This window comes from Prosopis cineraria, unplaced genomic scaffold (assembly GCF_029017545.1).
Source record: "Prosopis cineraria cultivar Desert tree isolate PC_DT_omini unplaced genomic scaffold, ASM2901754v1 PC7, whole genome shotgun sequence".
NCBI lineage: Eukaryota > Viridiplantae > Streptophyta > Magnoliopsida > Fabales > Fabaceae > Prosopis > Prosopis cineraria.
In genome coordinates, this window is record NW_026555338.1 from 38828909 (window position 1) to 38849327 (window position 20419).

The window sequence follows — 20419 nt, forward strand, 5'->3', positions numbered from 1 at the left end:
AAGATTCTCACGGTCACAGTATTATAATTCATTCACTTCGTCATCATTAGCAGTCCCCATCTTGTTCTTGAAGTAGCTCCTGTATGGCCATTGTGGCACCTCTAGCACGAACAAGCTATCCATCGAGTTTTTACCATTGGATTCGGGCAAGATTACTTTCTCGGTGAGTCTGGTTAGTTTTACTTGAATCACAGGGTTGGGTGGGAAAGAAGAAATCTACAGGAAAGTAAGCGTTAAAGGATGAGGTTTTTTGTGTGTTGATGAGCAAATGTTGGAGGTGCTCGTGTGGTTGGATCCAAGGGTTTGATGATATTATGGGGGTTAATTCATTTGATGGACCCTCTTGCTTTGGTTCGTGTTTGAGAAGTTATTGATCTCATTTTTTGTTCTTCCTCTCAATCTTCCCGCAATTAGCGACTACTTGGGTTTGCATTAATTAGTTAAGTATGAGGACCAGAGAGGGGGGGGGGAAGGGAAGAGAGATAAGTAGAGAGAGATTATAAAAAATATTAAACATGGTGGAACTGGAACCCAACGGGAAATATTTTATAACAAAAAATATTAAAAAATTAAAAGTGGGACTCACAAGATAGGGAGAAGAAGCCTGTTAACGGGGGCAAGAGAAAGTGAATTTTTTAAATTAAAAAATAAAATTAACTCATAATTTAATTTAGAGTGCTCGCAGCACAGGCCCTTCGAATTAAACTAATGACATTTAACCCTGTTAATTAAACTTGGGCCGACGGAAGCCTTATTCTATAGCTTTATGCCCGTGAGTGAATTGGGTCCTATTTCTTGTCCAGAGTCCAAGTGGGATCCGTACGAGATGTTTTCTTTCAAGGCGGCGACATCGGCTGGAATCAGCGTGAGATTTGATTTGATCAGTGGAGTTGGAGAATCTCGGAGACGAGTATGGAGTCTGACTCCGACGAAGGCCAACACCGTGTGCGACTGAGCCAGAGGCTGGAGTGGTCTGATGTTACTCCAGTTCCGCAAGACGATGGCCCAAATCCCGTGGTGCCTATTGCCTACACCCAAGAGTTTACAGAAGTTATGGACTATTTCCGAGCCGTCTACCTAGCCGACGAGCGCTCCCCTCGCGCCCTTAGCCTGACCGCTGAAGCCATTGGGTTCAATTCTGGCAATTACACTGTATGTATTATGTAACCCGCCATGCGTGTGTCTGCATGACTCAGTTCGCTTTCAACTAGGTCTTCTGAGTTTTCACCTAACGAGTAAGTTCTTCTGAATCTTTAGGTGTGGCATTTTCGGCGTCTGTTACTTGAATCACTGAGCACCGACCTTCATAATGAATTGGATTTTTTGGAACGTATATCCGAGGGCAACTCCAAAAACTATCAGATATGGTGAGTTACAACTATCATGGCTGCCCCCCACCCTCCCAAAAAAAAAACTGTTTCCGTCTTAGATTATTGTCTTGTTCATGAACAATAGATGGATAGAATTGACTAAATTGTGTATAAACCACGATGGGAACCCAGTATACATCTTGTCTTATGCCACCCCCAGTTGCATTAGATAATATTGTCATCATGTTGAACAACCTAAATGGCTATTTTTGTTCATCTACTTTATTTCTCCTTCATTAGAAAATTTAAGAGTAAACTTGGATGGCTTCGTTCTGCATCACTTTACCCTACTCAGTTGGCCTTTCTGATAAACTAGTCATAGTGTGTACCCATCAAAATAAGTACTTTGGAAGAATTGTTGTCTAATATGAAGAAAATGTGCGTAGCTGTTTCATTGATTAGTGATATGTCAAGTCCTCAATTATGCATCCCCAACAACCCCCCCCCCCAAAAAAAAAAAAAATACTCTTAAGCGTCTCTAACTTGTCTAAGGAACCCTTGAGCATTTGCGAATTTGTTTAAATCTTAATGTGTTGTAGAAATATAAGTAGGGTGAGTATGGATAAGGTCCCATATTTATTTTAAGAGAAAACAAATTTCTGTTAGAAAAACCTCTCCTGCACGATCTTAATGTTGTTAAAAGCCTATGACAACAATAAGAACAATAACAACAAGCCTTATTCCACCAGCTAGGGAATGTTGCTAAAAGCCTAAAACAATAATGTTCTTCTTATTCCTCAGAAACTTAAAATGTGTGTGGATTCTTAATTGGTCCTGCTTGGGGAAGTGAATTGCACTCGTTCAACATGCAACTACACAGACACGTGGTTTATTGGGTTGTGGACCCATCACCACCCAAGTTATCATAATAAATTTCTTATGCTACTTCTGGGAGTGAGCTTTAGTAATAAAACCACAGTGAGATTAACTTGGGTGCTGCTCAATTTATCTGGAGATACATCTAGCCTGTAGTTAGGACATCATCTGACTTCTGTGTGTGTCACCTCCTTTATGGTTAAAGGAAATGTTTCCTTTTTTCACACTGAAATGGCATTTTAACTCGCTGTAAAACATTTTGAAACATAGTGATTAAGTGTTTGGTACATTTTATTATTCTGTAGTTTATATGTAAGTTATTTCTTACATGAATTGCATGGTGCATGGAAAATCTTTTTTTTTTTTTCACATTCACAATCTCCCTATCATTGCATGGATGTAGGCATCATAGGCGATGGGTTGCTGAAAAATTAGGACCTGAATCTGCAAACACAGAGCTTGAGTTCACCAAGAAGATATTGTCTATTGATGCGAAACATTACCATGCATGGTCTCATCGTCAGGTAATGCTTGCTAGCTTTTCCCATCAGGCTTGACGAGCCTGAATATGTCGTAAGCAATTTGTGTGGGTGGGTGTTTTGTTTCTACTGATTGAAAAATATTTTTTGCACATTAATTTGAACACGTTTTAGATGTTTAAACATTAAATCTTGGTCTGTCTTTTTTCTCGTCTGCCCCCTTTTTCCTTGGGCAGTGGATTCTTCAGGCACTGGGAGGATGGGAATACGAGCTTAACTATTGTCGCGAGCTTCTTGAAGAAGACATCTTTAACAATTCTGCTTGGAATCAGGTATGCAACCTTTTGATGCATGTTCTGTTTGATCCTGGTACCGCTTGAAAGAGACAAATCTTCTGGCATGATTTGTTCTACTTTCCTGAATGCTACATTTTGCAATTGAAAAAAAAAAAAAAAACGAACTATCTTCTACTATTCTCTTAAGTTCTGCCAATTTGTTCTCTTTTAGGTAGGCATTAGAGCAATGATAACTTAATCGGTGCAGTTCAGTGGCTTAAAATTAATTTTGCTGGGTATTGGAGTTGATAGTAGTGACAGAGTTCAATGAGTTGTGATTAATAGAAACGGGTGGTGCAAGATTCAGCAATAGTTTGCCTAGAATAGATTTTTTTTTAGGGGGGGTTAATTATATTTATCTGAGTAGAAGTAGAATAGTACATTTTGTCTATATTGTTTCATTCTCTTTTACTTTAGTCTTTGTTATAGGTAAGAACTGAATCATAATTATAAATTTTAAAATTACAAGAGTCAAATTAAAAATTGAATGGAACTATAGTGACCAAGTCCAAGTGTATGATTTTCCCAACATTATATATTTATCAACTTAATGTAACAAAATATTGGCAGGATTTTAACATCAGGAACTGAAATAATTTGTAACTGTGTGGATTAAGTTACAAATTTTTAACTTAAGGGGCCAAATTAAGTTGTACTTTTTCCATTTATTGTTGTCTTCAATTTTCTCTTCAGATCTTGGAAGTTCTGAAAGTTGACGTTCAATCTTTATGACAGAGATATTTTGTCATCACAAGATCTCCCATATTAGGGGGGCTGGAAACTACGAGAGAATCTGAAGTGCTTTACACCGTTGAAGCCATTTTGGCCCACCCGGAGAATGAAAGCTCGTGGAGATATCTTCGAGGACTTTACAGAGGTGAAGCCACCTTGTGGGTGAATGACCGTCGAGTTTCCCAAGTAATCTTAAAGATTTTGAGGTCAAAGAGAAACTATTTGTTCGCTCTGAGCACCCTTTTGGATCTTCTCTGCCACGGTCTCCAAGCTAACCCAGACTTTAGAGATGCTGTGGAGGCTTTAAAGACGTCGGATTTAGATTATCACGATAACGATTTAGCAACAACTGTTTGTTCAATCCTGGAACACGTAGATCCACTTAGAGCCAACTATTGGAATTGGCGTAAATGCATGCTTCCTCACGCACCTAACTCAACATGAAAGCAGCGAGGTGACAAGCTAATGTGATTTGTAGTTTGTATTTGATAAATTGGCTCTGATCATAATTGTCATCTTTTGCGATATTGGTACAAAGTCCCTTTTATTAAATTGAATGCTATCATTGAAGATGATTTTTCTGAGTGAACCATTGTGCATATTCTCGTTGTAGAACATATATAATCATAATTATTGAGTTATCAACTTCCTTACCTCCACAGCTATTCTCTGCCATCAACTTTTGAAGGACACTTGGGAGTTAGGGGCTGCCCCAGAATGCTGTTAGCGATTTTATAGAACTCTGGTCGGAGATCTGAATAGCGATTCAGTTTTTTCGAAAAAATAAAAATAAAAAGGGGTGCCCCCTGTCCCCCCGGGGGGGTGGTCAAGGCCTCCGGTATCTGAACCCTTTATAAAGGCGCCTTGATATGGATAGATGGATAGATATATTTTTTTGTAGAAAAAGCATTGATACTGAACTACTAGGAATCCTCGTGTTGATAGTGATGTTGCCCATGCTACCCCTCTTAGTGCCACTTCCAGATCAATCTCAAGCCAAATAGCCTATTGATGAGGGTGACGTGCACATTGTTCTTTTTTTGACTCCAAACCCACCAAAAACTAAGAGCTCAAAAATCCAAAAGCATGTGCTAATGATACTGAGCCATCAGAGCTTTTTGAATTTCCTACACCCAATCTTTTCCGCCGCAAAACCCCCAGGACCATCAAGCAGGAAAAAAATCTTTGAGCTTTCTGTTAGGCTGGAACTTATATTTGGTTATAAAACTGTAGATGGGAAACATAACATTGCCACTTATTTTTATCTATAATATGTTTTCCCCCATTTCATTTTATAGTCCCGCAGGGGTTCATCACTAGTTCCTTTTGATATCCAGTGAAGTCAACAAAATCAGTTTCCAGGTGCGATTCTGTAAAAGGATACACAACCACGCACTAAATATTTATATTTAATTTAACGAGAATGACTCATTCCAAACCTAAAACTCCAGAGGCAGTCTGGTTTAAGCTTCTTTTCAGTCCCGAGTTTTTGGACTTGGAAAGAGGGCTCGAGGTTTCCTTGAACGCTGACGGGCAGAAATCACTTACACCACATTCTCCACAGTGAGGTCGGCGAGGCGTACAAATTGTCTGCCCAAAACCTACCTGATGATGTTCAAGCCAGAAAGAGCATGAGTACATGATGAATGTGCACATTATAATAGAGTTATATGATTAATGGTTCTACAAGATGCCAGAAAGGATTTAAATAAAGCCGCGGTAACAAGACAGACATCCAACAAAACCACACTAAGGTTACTAACTCTTCGGGAAGACACCTGCGATCCACTTGCTGCAGATAACAGACAACGTTCCTTAAGCCACAAATCTAATGTTTGTTGAACCTCCCATTACTCTATTCCTCATAATTTCAATTATAATCTTCAAATCACTAGTCATAAATCGGATCAAATCATAGATTCATCGATAAAATTAAAATACATTAAAATGTATAATATACTATATGTGTAAATCACCAATAAGGTGTTTGATTTTGGTGCTCATTAAGATGTGCACCGCAAGGTCATCAGGCAAAACCATGTCTCTCTCATGATGCTCTGTTAGCAGACTTGGGTTCTGATCAAATGAATAGAATGAACAACAAATTTCTAAATTCAGAAGGATTAAGTCTTTCCAAGCAGCACAAATGAAACAATGGGTAGAATAAGATTCAGTTTTTGATATAGTTGTTTTCATTGCTTTGTTTATACAAGTGGACTTCGTTGGACTCCGCAAAGCCAACCAACTAGTGTTTGCTTGAATAGCATGTTTTATTTGGTTTCTACAGAAGATGCTGAAATACTGCACGAAAAGAAAAGGAAAAAGAGAGAGAGCAATGCCAAAAAGTTTACACCAACCTCCAGAAGCTTTCCAACTTTAAAAGTGGTTTCTAGAGACAAGTGTTTCCGGGCAAACCTATCCTCCAAAATTGCAGCAAGACCAGCAATGAAAGAGGTGAAATGGTGCGCTTCAGAAGCTGAAATTGCTAATGTTATGTTTCGAAACACATGAATTTAGATTTGGATTTGAATTTGAGCCAAATTCATTGTTTGGATAATTAAACATGTATGGATTTGGATTTGACCTAAATCCAAATCCAAGTTCTCCCTTAATTTCTTTGTAATTTGAAATCCTTATCATTTCAAATCTTAACTCAAGCTCTTTTGCAATTTGACCCAAATAAATGAAAGTTTAATTGACTTGCTAACGGTAATTAGACCAAACCACCAAAGTTGACGGAAACAAGCTGCCACCATTAACCAAAACAGGACGGTTGACTTTCACTAGCACAGGACCGACGTCGACGACCGGGATCGGACGGCCCACTTCTACCGGCACCAGACCAATGGCAACGACGGGGACCGGGGGGTCGACTTTCACTGGCATCGGACTGACGGTGACCACCAGGATCGAACGAAAGACTTCCACTGGCACCGGATTGATGGCGATGCGGTGACCGAACGGCTGACTTCAACCAGCATCGGATTGATGGCGACGACAGGGATAGAACAGGCCACTTCCATCGGCACCAAACTGATAGTGACCAAACAATCAACCTCCACTGCCATTGAACCAATGGCGATGACTGGAATTGAACGGTCACTTTTAATTAGGACCTAACTGACGGTGGTGACAAGGACTAGACGGCAGACTTCCACCAACACCAAACCTACGGCAACAACCGAGACTAAACTAACGAGGATGACGAGGACCGAACAGTTGACTTCTACCAGGATCAGACCAACGGCTATGATAGAGACCAGACTGACAGCGATGATAGGAATCGAATGGTCGACTTCCACCAGCACCGAACTGATGGCAATGACGGAAATCGGATGATGGTTGACTTCCACCAGGACGGCACCTACAGCGATAATGAGGACCGAAAGTCCAACTTCCACCAGGTGAGGACCGGACGGTCACCTTCTGTTGCCATCTCTTCAGTTTGGTTGTCGTTGCCATCATTGATCCAGTTTGGTGCCGGTAGAAGCCGGCCGTTCGGTCCCTATCGTCGGCGTTGGTTTGGTCTTAGTAGAAGTTGGCCTTGCTATCCCCATCATCGATGTGGATCCAATCTCGGAGGAATTCAATCGGTTAGTCCACGTCGTCAACATCGGTCCAATCCTGGTGGAAGTCAGCCGTCCAGTGCCCATCGTTGTCGATCCAATCATGGTAGAAGTCAGCTGTCCAGTGCTTGTTGTAGACGTCAATCTGGTCTTGGTGAAAGTTGGCCGTCCTGTCCCCAGTGTCAGTATTGGTTCAATCCTAGCGGAAGTCGGCCGTTCGGTGCCCATCATCGTCGTTGATTTGATCTCGGTAGGAGTCGACTGTCCAATGCCTATTGTAGTCATCGGTCCAGTCCAGGTAAAAGTCGATCGTCCGGTCCCCGTCGTCACCGCCGATTCGATATTGGTGGCAGTCGGTCATCTAGTCCCCGCGATAGCTGTTGGTCAGATCCTAGTGGAAGTTGGCCATCTGGTCCCTGTTGTCATCGTCGGTCTAGTCCTGATGGAATTCGACCATCCGATCCCCATCATCATCGTTGATCCGGTCCCAGTGAAAGTCAACCATTCCGTCCCCATTGTTGTGACGATTTGGTCTCGATGGAAGTCAGAGGCTCCGTCTCGACCGTCACCGATGCCTTAGTGCTAGTCAGCTTTGTTTGTCTGATCCTATTGGAAGTTAGCTATTTGAATCGTCAAGTTTAACTAATCTTCCAAGTTTCTTTTAAATTCAAATATAGAATTTAAAATTTAAATTTTACTTTAGACCTAAACAAATTATTTTAATATTATAATTTGAAATTTTTTAATAGGGGAATTTAGAATTTATAAATCTCAAATGTAAGATTTCAAATATTAAATTTTAAATCCAAATTCTCAACTTAAATCCATCCATTCAAACATAATTTAACTAATTGTGAGAGAGGGGGAGAGGGAAGGAGAGAGTGAGGAAGGTGATTTCCAAAACACCCAAAAAAATAATAATAATAATAATAAGAGAAGCATCATGGATTTTAGAAGGTGAAGCGACATAGCTTACTTAGCCTAATAAGCACACGATGCTCATCTCCCTCATGAGCCTTAAAGCCAAAGGCACCTACATGTTGTATATTGCAAGCAATATCCAAACACAAAATTTCTTGGCTTTCAATTTAGGATGCATGGCAAGTGATAATGACTGAAAAGATTCAGAAATTAAACTTAAAGAATGCAAAAGTCGAGAGATAAGACCAAACTGAAGCTTGAAACTTCAGAGAAGAAGGCATTAGCAGGTTTGCTTGCTATGAAAGTTTGCATAATGCAAAGGGAAGAAGCAACACAGCAGTCCTTATGTTGGGAGGGAGAGTGTTACACGTTATGCTATTTTATAGTTATTTGATGGCTTTATTGTCTTTATGCTGATAGGTTATTATTGTCGTTTCATATATTTCTGCATTATAGATTAGTTATCGACAGTATAGGACCTTACCTTTTGGGACACATGTCTAGGTTTAGGGTATATCTTGTATCCTACGTCCTTGGCACATTTTTGTGAATGAAATCAGTCTCTTCTCTCCCTTCTTCTCTCTTCCCTTAACATTTTGGTATCAGAGCCGTCTCTCCAGCCATGGCTCCACCGAAGACTCGGTCCTCTACTGAACATGTGGGCGACCTTGAGCATTGACTAGAGATGCAATCTGCATTGGTGGCTAGCACTCAGCTTGCTGTGGACAAACACACACAGGAAATATCCGACATGCGGCTAACCATAAACCAGTTTTCTACCCAGCTTAATGACATTAATGCCAAGCTTTCCATGATTATTAATCAACTTTCACGTTCTGCTAACCTTGAAGCCGGTGAACCTTCCCAAGCTCCCACCGCGACAAATACACCACCTAGACCGGCAGCTTCGGCCTTTCTCCTACCAATCACCACCACCCTCATTTCCTAGACTAACCACGTCCTCCGCAACAACTCCTCCTCCTCCCTATCAACCCCACCTCCTCAGTTTGGTTCGTTTCAAGGACTTATCCCCACCTCTCAACCTTCTTACTCTGTTCCAACCAAGCATAGCAGAGTAGAGTTTCTGAAATTTGATGGTACCGATTTTAGAGGATGGGCTTATCAGTGTTGCCAATTTTTTAAGGTGGACGAAACACCTGTCGAGCATCGCATCCGTCTTAATATTCATTTAGAGAAACGCACCTTGCGCTGGCATCTTGCTTTTGTAAAACAGAGGCGTTTGTCGAACCTCTCTTGGGATGAATATTTTCATGAGATGGAAGCTAAGTTTGGGGATATTAAGGATGAAAACCCCATGATTGCTATTAAGAAGCTCCAGATGCAAGAGTCTGTGGAAAAGTATGAAGAGAAATTTGATGAGTTACTCACCAAAGTCGACTTATCTGAAGTTGCTGCCATGAATTGTTATATAGGTGGCCTTAGGAGTGATGTGCAGCAGAGTGTTCTTAGTCCACAACCTACCTCTTTGGCCAGTGCGATGAAAATGGCGAGGCGTCTGGTTGCAACCATTAAGGCGATTCATGAGGATGCTCCCCCCTCAGCGCTGCGTAAGCCTTTTCACGCCTCCTCTGCGTTTTCCGCATCAGCTACTTCTCAATTTTTGCCTTCTTCTCTATCGGGCCACAAGACCGAACCGAACCCCAACCCCCTTCCGTCTACAAGCCCTACTGTTGATAAGCCCAAATCATTCAACTCCACTAGTATGTCCAGTTCAGCGTCGTCCAGACCCACTAAGCAGCTTTCCAAGCGAGAGATGGACGAACGACGTCGCAAGGGGCTCTGTTATTGGTGTAATGAAAAGTATAGCAGCACCCATAGATGTCGAGATTCCCATCTCTTCGCCCTCATTGTCGAAGATGATGCAGAACTCTTTGAGGATGCATTAGAAGAGATCGGGCCTCTACCCTCTACCGGAACAGTGAATGCGATTGAGGGCAGAGAAGGCACGTCTACACTACATCTCGCTGGCCGCATAAAATGTCAGAGCATCGTTATCCTAATTGACACGGGAAGCACGCATAATGTCTTAGATTCAAGGGTAGCTAAACGGCTTAAATTGAAGGTTCAAGAACGGGATGGCATTCGAATTACTGTTGCGGATAATCGGCAGCTGTTAGTATCCAAATGCTGTTCGAATCTGGAATGGGAAATGGGAGCTTCTTTCTTTTCTTCTGATTTTATAATCATGAAGGTTGGGGCATTCGATATGATTATGGGTACTCAATGGCTCAAAACCTTAGGCTGTTTCTCCATGGTCATGGCAGAGCATCTATTTGAATTTCATCAGAATGGTCAATTAATTACACTAAAGGGGATGAGCTACAGAATACTGAAGCCCATTATGCACATGATTCTCTTTGATGGTGATAAAACCATGGCTGATCATCTCTACCTCATTCATATTCCTCAACACTTGCAGGTGCAGTTACCTTGCAACTCTTCTCTTTCTTTTGACCAGCAAAACCAATTGCACAATTTACTCGACTCCTTCACTGATATTTTTGCTGAGCCCACTACCTTGCCACCTTCTCGTTCTTTTGACCACTCCATTCCCCTTAAAGTGGACCACCCTGTGAGTTGTAGACCTTACCGATATGGACCTGTTCAAAAATTTGAGATTGAACAGCAAGTCCAGCAGATGCTTGATAATGGAATCATACGAGAAAGCAATAGTTCTTTTGCAGCCCCTGTTATTCTAGTGCAGAAAAAAGATGGCACATGGCATTTCTGTGTTGATTATAAAAGATTAAATGAAGCCACTGTTAAGAACAAATTTCCTATTCCAATTATTGAGGAGCTGTTGGACGAACTTACTGGAGCATAGTTTTTCTCTAAGCTGGATTTAAGAGCTGATTACCACCAGATTCGAATGAATGAATCTGATATTGCTAAAACAGCCTTCCGCACACATGAAGGCTTATATGAATTCACTAATGCGCCCGCTACTTTTCAAAGCCTTATGAATTCCGTTTTCAAACCTTTCTTGCGGAAGTTTATCCTAGTTTTCTTTGATGATATCTTGGTTTATAGCAAACAGTGGGCAGCCCACTTGGAGCACTTGAGAGTAACCTTATCACTCTTGCAACAGCATCAACTTTTTGCTAAAGTCTCTAAATGCATTTTTGCAGCAACACAGATTGATTATCTTGGTCATGTCATCACAGTTGATGGGGTTTAGGCAGACCCGAAGAAACTAGAGGCCGTAGCTTCTTGGCCGATCCCTTCTTCCATTAAAGCACTACGAGGCTTCCTCGGTCTTACGGGTTACTATCGACGCTTTGTCAAAGGATATGGCTCTATCAGCGGTCCCCTAACTGAGTTATTAAAGAAAAATGAGCCCTTCGTTTGGTCTTCTAAGGCTCAATCAGCTTTTGAATCTCTCAAGGCTTCCATGACTTCCCCGCCGGTGCTTGCTCTTCCCAATTTTAATGAGACCTTTGTGATCGAAACTGATGCTTCAAGGCATGGATTGGGCGCAATATTATCCCAAAATGGCCATCCTTTGGCTTTTGCTAGTAAGGCACTTTCTTACCGTAAGAAACAATTGTTTGCGTATGAGCGTGAATTGTTGGCCATTGTTTTTGCTGTCAAGCAGTGGCGTTCTTATCTTTGGGGACGCAAATTCATCATCCGCACTGACCATTTACCTTTGAAGCATCTCTTGGAGCAACGTGACTTGAGTCAAGAGCAGTGTAAGTGATTGCATAAACTTTGGGGGCTCGACTATGAAATCGTTTACCGCAAAGGATGTGATAACGCTACAGCTGATGCATTATCTAGGCATTCCGAAGGGGACTATTTGGCCATTTCAATGCCAATCTCTCCATTATATGAGAGGGTACGCGATTCTTGGCTTCTTGATGACCATTTATAGCAGCTGATTAGAAGTCTGGAAACTAATCCCTTTTCTCATCCTAAGTACACTTGGGAACACCAATTGTTGAAACGAAAGGGTAAGCTGGTGGTGGGTGCTGATCGAGGTCTTCGGGAGTCTTTACTTCAATTTTTTCATGCTGATGGCATTGGGGGCCATTCAGGTATGACTCCCACCTACAAACGGCTTACCTCTTTTTTTTATTGGAAAGGAATGGAAAAGGATGTTCGCAATTTTGTACGTCAATGCACTACATGTCAGCGCTTTAAACCAGAATTAATTGCCTCCCCTGGTCTTCTCCAACCTTTACCTATTCCGGAACATATTTGGTCCGAGCTCTCAATGTACTTTATTAGTGGCCTTCCCAAATCTTATTCTAAGACTACTATTTTAGTTGTTGTTGATCGTTTATCTAAGGCTGCTCATGTCATGGCTCTCAAGCACCCATTTACTGCTGTAGATGTGGCCAATATCTTCATGGATAATGTGGTTAAGTTGCATGGGTTTCCTAAGTCTATAGTTTCAGACCGGGATCCTATTTTCTGTGGGAAATTCTGGAAGGAACTCGCAAGGCTGTATGGGGTCAAATTACAATTTTCTTCAGCATACCACCCCCAAACGAATGGCCAAACCGAGGTACTCAACCGCTGTTTGGAGTGTTACCTCCGTTGCATGTCGGGAGATTTTCCTAAACAGTGGGTTAAGTGGCTGCCACTTGCTGAATTATGGTACAATACTACCTTCCACTCTTCCATTGGTATGTCTCCCTTTGAAGCTGTTTATGGGGTGCCTCCTCCCACTCATCTGCCTTACATTGCTGGTGATTCATCTAATGAAATGGTTGATAGAACTTGCAATTCACGAGAGCTTACTATTCAGCTTTTGAAACAACACCTATTGAAGGCTCAACATAGGATGATTCAACAAGCTAATAAGCACCGGTCTGAGTGAAAATTTGTTGAAGGAGACATGGTTTTTCTCAAACTACACCCTTTTAAGAAGAATCTCTTAAACAACTCTTCCTTGCATAAGCTAGCTGCTCGTTCCTTTGGCCCATTCAAGGTGTTAGGGCGTCTTGGGGAAGTTGCATATGAACTGGACCTTCCTCCTCACACTAAGGTCCACCCAGTTTTTCATGTTTCCATGTTAAAAAAATATGTTAGCACGGCTGTCCCCACTACCCCCACCTTACCCCCGGTGGATGATCATGGTCAATTTATGCTGGAACTAGAGGAATTACTGGATAGAAAAATCATTAAGCGCCATAATCTACCAGTGACTCAAGTGTTGGTTCGCTGGAAATTTTCTCAACCTGAAGACGCTACTTGGGAAGATCTTTCAACCATAAAACAGCAGTTCCCTCACTTTAAGACAGATGCTCCAGCTTCTACCACTATCCTTGTGGACAAGGATGTTTTTTTGGGGGGGGAGTATTGTTACACGTTATGCTATTTTATAGTTATCTGATGCCTTTATTGTCTTTATGCTGATAGGTTATTATTGTCTTTTCATATATTTCTGCATTACAGATTACTTATCGACAGTATAGGACCTTACCTTTTGGGACACGTGTCTAGGTTTAGCGTATATCTTGTATCCTACGTCCTTGGCACATTTTTATGAATGAAATCAGTCTCATCTCTCCCTTCTTGTCTCTTCCCTTAACAGAGAGTGGGGAACTGAAATTGTTTATCACACAAATCTTCTTTATGTACTAGAATACTAACATAGATTATCAATCACACCATCCAGAATGTTCAAAATTTGTTTTCTTTTTCAGAAAACAGATTCAGCCTAGTTTAGCAGCTCTGTGGCATGGTCATAATGAACCTGACACTGACAATGCAACCTGTGTAAAATCACAGAATTCTTTGATTCTTGCTATGATTCGTGCACACAGACATCATATGAGTAATGCGATTCAATTCATGAATTGCTTGATATTGATTATCATGATTTCAATAGTCATAACCAAAATAAATGCAATCTCTGATTACACATGAATCTCACCCAGCATATGAAGCTTATGTACTCAGCAAGGTTGTCATCACGGATATAAAGTAAAATAAAATAAAATGATTGAGCTGAGCATACCAAAAGAGGATTTATTGGGACCCATTCTTCCTTGGGAAGCCATCGTTGCAGTGCCTCTCTTGTTTCTTCAGGTGTCAAAGTTTTCTGGCAAAGAAGAGCAAACCACTTGAAGAGTTATTCTCTTTATGCCAACTAACGCAGATTTTTATATGAAGCGAATTCCAGACATGATGATACATCATATAGATGTCCTCCCTTAGTTCTTTTTTATAATACAAAATTTTGAAGGTTTTGGCATTCCTATTTATAAGACATTTTGCAAAATCTTAGGAGTACTTAATTTCTAAAATAACCCTTAAAATTATTAAAAAGACTTGCCCCATCTACCAAATAAATGAGCTGTGTTTACTATGCATAGAAAGTTGGAGATGATAGAGTAAGGAACATTATCAATTTTACTGATGTAAACCAATTTTAACTGTTTTCTAGGTTTGTGTAAAGAGAGTAATTTTATCTTATAGAAAGGAACAGAAGAAGTAATATACTTTAATATCAATCATTTCATCCTCTAAATACACATGTTGATTGTACAAAATATGCATCGATGATAATCATAGAAAATTATTTTCAGTTGCTTTTTCAAAGCTTTTAAGAATCCCAACTGTCATAATGTTGGGCGATAACATGAATAATAATGTGATCGTGCTAAATAATACAGTTAACTTATTATCTGGAATTAGCTCAAACAACATTTTGTTAATTCCCCAGAGCCTGTAAATTGGAAAAACTTGATGGGTATGTCAAAAGTGAGTCTATCAAATTTGAGAGGAACCTGTTTCGTGCCTAATCTTGAAACCCATCCAAGCCGATTGCAGATGCGGTGGACATGAGTATCTACACATATCCCTTGAACATTGTTCCATCCAACATTCATAACCTGTGGTATCACTCACACGATGAACTTCAAAAAGCCAAGGCAAAATGCTGTTTGAAAAAGAAAAGTAATTAGACATACCAAATGAGCCATCTTAGGACCTATGCCTGGAAGTGAGAGTAGTTCTTCTATTGAGCTAGGTATGTCCCCATTATACTTCGTGAGGCAAATATTTGCAATTTTTTTCAAGTTAATGGATTTTCTTGTATAAAATCCAACCTAAGGAAAAAAGTAAAAAAAAAAAAAAAAAAAACCCAAAAGCACAAGGTTAACAGATGCAGAGCAAAACAGGCAATAACAACAGAAGAAACCAGCATCATAACATCATAATTATGGAATACTCAAAGCTTTGGGGTAATGCCTTCAAAAACCAACCAAAGAACATACTGGGTAAATGAGCTTTTTGATGGTTTCTTCATCAGCTTTATCAAGTCCATCAGCCGAAAGCAAACCATTTTGAAGAAGACGTTGAATTGCTCCTACTCTTAAGAAAAACATACTCATAACTAGAAATGTTTCACAAGCAAGTTGCAAAATGGAATACTCTTGAACAAACCAAGTATTAATCGCATATATGAAGACAGGCAGTAAACAAAACTTGGAAGGCCCGAAGTACAAGGGTAGAGCAAATATGGTTACATTGGCAATTACCAGCAACATATTCATCTTCAGAGTTCAGTCAGCTATATCATGAAATATGGTAAGTATCATATTTTTATTACACTTCCACCCTTCATTACTCATTTTTTTCTTTCTCCTCATCTTGTAATATAAGCATTCTTTTTTCTCACCTCAACCGATTTGTTGGTTTCAAGACCTTCGGATTTATCTTATACTTCAGCATGGTTGAGTAGGTTGATTACAAGTCTACAAGATCTTAACAATCCCACATTTCAGGCACATATTAGTCACAATCTACTATCCTTACAATCTACACGTCTCCTTAACTGCTCATCTCACATGGATATCAATGTAATTCAGTTTCTCTTCGTTTGCAATCTTAATATCAGAAAAAGTTTTGCTCTGTTCAGATAATTAATAATTCTTCTATCAAATGCTGATGCAGCTAATCCTATACTTGCTATGAGACATCAGTTCTATCTAGGTTTATTAACGGAGATATGCCAGTGGGTCTTAGAATACAACTACACATGCTACTACTAAAAGTTAAGAGTACATAGACAAACAAAATATTTCGCCATACACTTCAACAAGAAATGTACTTACCATGAGTAACGTGATCCTTAGTTTGGCTTGACAAAAGGGAAGATGCCAAGACAGCAAATCTCCTCTCCTAATTATACATATGCAGAACTTTAAATAAGAAAAAATCTACCCATATTATGAATTAAAAATACAGAACTTCAAGGAAATACAAATATCCTATAATTAGAATAATTATTAACTCATCAAGAATGTCATCTTATGATAAATTTACTAAACGAAAGGCCCTATTACAAGGCAACCTGGTCTGGTCCAAGCCGTGAAAGATAAAACTCAGAAGCATCAATAGCAATGCATACAATCCTACTGCATGAAAAATGTAAATCCCAGACTATAACAGAAGACAGCAATAAAAGTCGAAGTTAGTTTGCCCATTTCTATCTGTTCATTCAATGAACATAGAATCCCTTTTAAGAGAAGGTTCCGATGCCAAAAACCAAAACACGAATTTTTATTTCTTTCTCCCACATAGTATTTTGTCAGCAGTAGGATAAAGAATTAGACCTTGGAAGAAAGAGTTTCGCCAGCTTTTTCGCATCCCATAGTGTCTACTGGAGCATCTGCGGAACATCTCATTTTGCGAATCCCTTCCAGCACCATTTTCCAGTTAGTAGGTGATTCATCTGCATCATATTTAGTGCAAATTTTAAACTTCCTCAACTAGGGTCTCCATGCCATCACAGCAAGGAAATTATTATCAATTCCATAAATGTATGATAAAATTGCAGAAAAACAGAAATGTTTTTTTTTTTTAATTCATCAAAGAAATTTGAAGTAATCTTACTAGGAGACTCATTTGCTCCTTTATATGCAAATTCTTCGATTTCAGGTAAACCAAGCTCCTGCTCGGGAAAAGGTTACAATTTACATCATCAGATGATATTCTCGGTAGATGGAAGTTAAAGGAAATACATTTTAAGCGAAAGCGTAGACAAAAGCACACAAGTGAGACTGCCAACAGTCCGTAATGTGATATATAAAATTATCGCAGTAACATGGAACAAGAACGCAATGTTGATATACAAAACAGACAATAATAAACTTATGCGGCGAAAAGTAATAAATAAGTTCTCACCTCCTGGTGTTGAGTCATGGCCACATGCTCCTTTTCATGAACTTTCACGGCCTTTTTGGCTCTCTTTCTCCTGGCAAAGACACGAACTTGGGACGCTGAAGCCACCTTCGAGGACTGGGAAACTTGAAAAACAAAAGAAGAGAAAAGAGGAGTGAGCTTTTGAAAATCAAGGTAAAAAGGCAACATGAAGAATTATAAATACTTTGGGACCGCGGGGGAATGGGAAGAATGGTTTTGGAAGGAAGCGCTTTGGAAAAGCATCTAGTTGTAGCAGAGGCAGACATGATAAGGAATGTGATTCGTCCAATACCAGGTCAAGAATCACGGACAGTGCCGAGCAAAGCACCCAAGATTAAGCCCTGTTTGGAGCATAAGTGTCAACTAAGAAGGACTGAAATTCGAATTGGAATTGAGACTGAAATTAACGCCCTTGGGCACAGCTTCAATTTAGAAAGATTAGGATTAAGACTGATGTTGGTATTAGTAGTAAAAGTAGCAACGAGAATTTAAAATTATATTTAATATGAAGTAATATGTGTAAGGAAAACTTATTTTTATTTTATTTTATAATTAAACATAAATTATGAAAAGACTATAATACTCCTTACACTTAATAAAAAATTAACCTAGCTTGTGAGGTTTGGAAGCAATCAAATGTGGCAGATCACCATGGCAGCATAGCTTCAATTTCAAGTTCGAACACGACAGATCTAGAAGAAGTCGACAACGTCTCTAATTTTGATCTTTCCTCTTCCTTCATCTCCTTCGTCGTTGTTCTCATCTCTCTGACTTTGATTTTTGCTCCTTCACCTGCATCTCTTCCTCCCCTGCAATTTCCTGCTTTACCTCCTCAGAACAAATCAAAGCGTTAAGGCAGCATACAGATCAGAGCTTGAAAAGAGAATTTCATGGCAGCTGGACGGAGCATAAAGATCGGAACGTACGGATGAGAGCTTGTGATTATGTTGCACGAAGAGAAGAGACGCGAGAGAGAGAGATAGGTAAGGGCAATTTGGTTCAAATATTTTTAGCCTTAGGAATGATTTTGCAAACCCAGGAGGTGGGTGGTATTGATTAATTACATGTAAGGAGGGATTGGGATTGGGTTTAGATTACTCAATGATTCATACCGAACATAAAAAGTTAGGTTTTCTTAGTCCCAATACCAGTGCCTAGATTTTAGTCCAATGTACTAAACAAGGCCTAAGAGTGGGAATGAGGCTTTAAAATTATGTCTAGTATGAAGTAATATTTAAAGGGAATACTTATCTTTATTTTATTTTACAACTAAACATAAATAATGAAAAGACTATAATGCCCTTAAAGTAATTAAAAGAAAAATCTATAACCTATAGCCTGTAACTCATCTCATGCACGATCAATTTCCTTCCCCCTAGAGAGCACAGCAACGGCGCAAACGACCACTCTTCTTCTTATTGCTATTCCTTTTCTGGTTTTTCATTGTCTCATTTTATGGAGATCAAAGGACAATAAGATCGATGAGACTAAAGATGAAGCTACTGATGCACGCTAGTCTGATTGGTGCAAAAGACCTTCCTTTTCTCTCTTTCTGGACCGGCGATATAGATCAACTTGGTAAGACCTTCCTCTTCTCTTTTTCTAGTCACCGACAATTTACGCTTAAACTCATCATCATCATTACGTTACTCATCATTGCTGTTCTTCTTCTTCCTGGTTCAAGCGTTGGTGTTGTGCCTGTGTGTGGCTACCATTATCATTGCCATCGTTGTTGTGATTGTGAGGAGGGGTGGAGGCTAGAGGGTGAAGGGTGAAGGGAGAGCCAAGAGAGAGCGAGTAGGTAAAAGGAGAAAGGGTGGAGGGCATTTTGGTTAAAAAAATAATTAGTCCTAAGATTAATTTTTCAATATAAGAGGGTAGGTGGTATTGAGTAATCTCATCTTAGTAGGATTGAGATTGGAATTGGGATTAAATTTCCCATTATCCCATGCCAAACATAAAAAAGTGGGATTACTCAAAACCAATTCTAATATCACCTTATCAATGCTTTGTATCAAACAGGCCCTAAGGAGCTAAGCCTAGAGAATTAGAATCCAACCATCTTAATAGGGTCATCTAATATTGGAAAAGTTAATCTTTAAATCCTTATAATTTTACATGATTTAAAATTAGATCTTTTTAGTTTATTTTATTTTGATCAAGCCCTATAATGTGATCAATTAAATATGTTACTCCTTGATTGTTAAAATACTTTAATTTTCTCTTTAGAAAAATGAAATTAATTACTTCTATATGTTTATTAAAAGATTACATAATTTTAGAATAAATTTTACAATTTTTATAATTCAAAGTTTATATAATTAGGTTATGTTTTCTCAATAACTTTTTAGGAGATTTGTTGAAAAATACCTCTTTAAAAGACAAATCATGCCCTAGAACTAAAACAAATTAAAGGACCAAGCTACATATTTTATTCATTAAATAATATGATCAAATGACTAAAAATGTCCTCTTGTGTTTAATTAAAAAAATTAAAAAAAGGCACAAAATCTAGCCACCAGAGCTTCAACCCCTCCTCCAATAAGTGACAGTGCACCTACGTGAGCTCTAACTGGTTGGTGAAGGGTCGTCAGAAAAAGTCATTTCCCTTTGATTACATATAATTATCAAATATTGCATGTAAACTCAATAATTAAAGAGTGTAAGGATTTTAGCCTAGGGTGTAAGGGCTTTAGATTGAGTGTAGATGGTTTGGCTTGGGTGCAGGTGATTTGGCTTGAGGTGTAGGCATTTTGGCTTGGGTACAAATGTTTTGGCTTTGTGGTTGATTTGGGGTGTAATGGTTCTAGCTTGCGTGTAAGTGGTTTGGCTTCAGTATAAGGTTTCTAATTTGGGATACGAGGGTTCTGGCTTAGATGTAGGGCTTTAGGCCTCGGTGCAAAGTTTTTAGTTTAAGGTGTAAGGCTTCTGGCTTATGGTGTAAGTTGCAGAGCATGTGTTATACCAACATGAATTACATGTAACCCATAATCATTTACATGTAATTTAAGAGAATTAAC

General features: G+C 39.5%; 2 protein-coding genes across 3 annotated transcripts; one reads left to right on the plus strand and one right to left on the minus strand.

Moving 5' to 3' along the window:
* Positions 1-807: 807 nt before the first annotated feature.
* LOC129315484 (protein farnesyltransferase/geranylgeranyltransferase type-1 subunit alpha) lies at positions 808-4321 on the plus strand. Its single transcript, XM_054959197.1, has 5 exons — positions 808-1152; positions 1258-1367; positions 2590-2710; positions 2902-2997; positions 3736-4321. The coding sequence occupies exons 1-5, from the start codon at positions 913-915 to the stop codon at positions 4174-4176; spliced, it is 1008 nt and encodes a 335-aa protein (XP_054815172.1). The 5' UTR covers positions 808-912; the 3' UTR covers positions 4177-4321.
* A 647-nt stretch (positions 4322-4968) lies between these two features.
* LOC129315482 (endonuclease III homolog 1, chloroplastic-like) lies at positions 4969-17828 on the minus strand. Of its 2 annotated transcripts, none has more exons than XM_054959196.1 (10): positions 17692-17828; positions 17382-17503; positions 17091-17148; positions 16811-16929; positions 16310-16376; positions 15470-15561; positions 15164-15301; positions 14981-15085; positions 14209-14292; positions 4969-5337 (listed from the first exon to the last, which is right to left on the minus strand). In XM_054959196.1, the coding sequence occupies exons 2-10, from the start codon at positions 17397-17399 to the stop codon at positions 5161-5163; spliced, it is 858 nt and encodes a 285-aa protein (XP_054815171.1). In that variant the 5' UTR covers positions 17400-17503; positions 17692-17828; the 3' UTR covers positions 4969-5160. The 2 variants fall into 2 exon arrangements, with proteins under 2 accessions (XP_054815171.1, XP_054815170.1); XM_054959195.1 differs by having other exon boundaries at positions 17584-17781.
* Positions 17829-20419: the final 2591 nt, after the last annotated feature.

Bases quoted from the DNA above. Each gene is read 5' to 3' on its own strand.
- LOC129315484 (XM_054959197.1), top strand. From the start codon at position 913: ATGGAGTCTGACTCCGACGAAGGCCAACACCGTGTGCGACTGAGCCAG. The intron at 1,368-2,589 runs GTGAGTTACAAC...GCATGGATGTAG, and splicing joins TCCAAAAACTATCAGATATG to GCATCATAGGCGATGGGTTG. The intron at 2,998-3,735 runs GTATGCAACCTT...TCTTTATGACAG, and splicing joins ACAATTCTGCTTGGAATCAG to AGATATTTTGTCATCACAAG.
- LOC129315482 (XM_054959195.1), bottom strand. From the start codon at position 17,665: ATGTCTGCCTCTGCTACAACTAGATGCTTTTCCAAAGCGCTTCCTTCC. The intron at 16,377-16,810 runs GTCTAATTCTTT...ATGTATAATTAG, and splicing joins GCGAAACTCTTTCTTCCAAG to GAGAGGAGATTTGCTGTCTT. The intron at 15,302-15,469 runs GTATGTTCTTTG...TTTTTTCCTTAG, and splicing joins TCAAAAAGCTCATTTACCCA to GTTGGATTTTATACAAGAAA.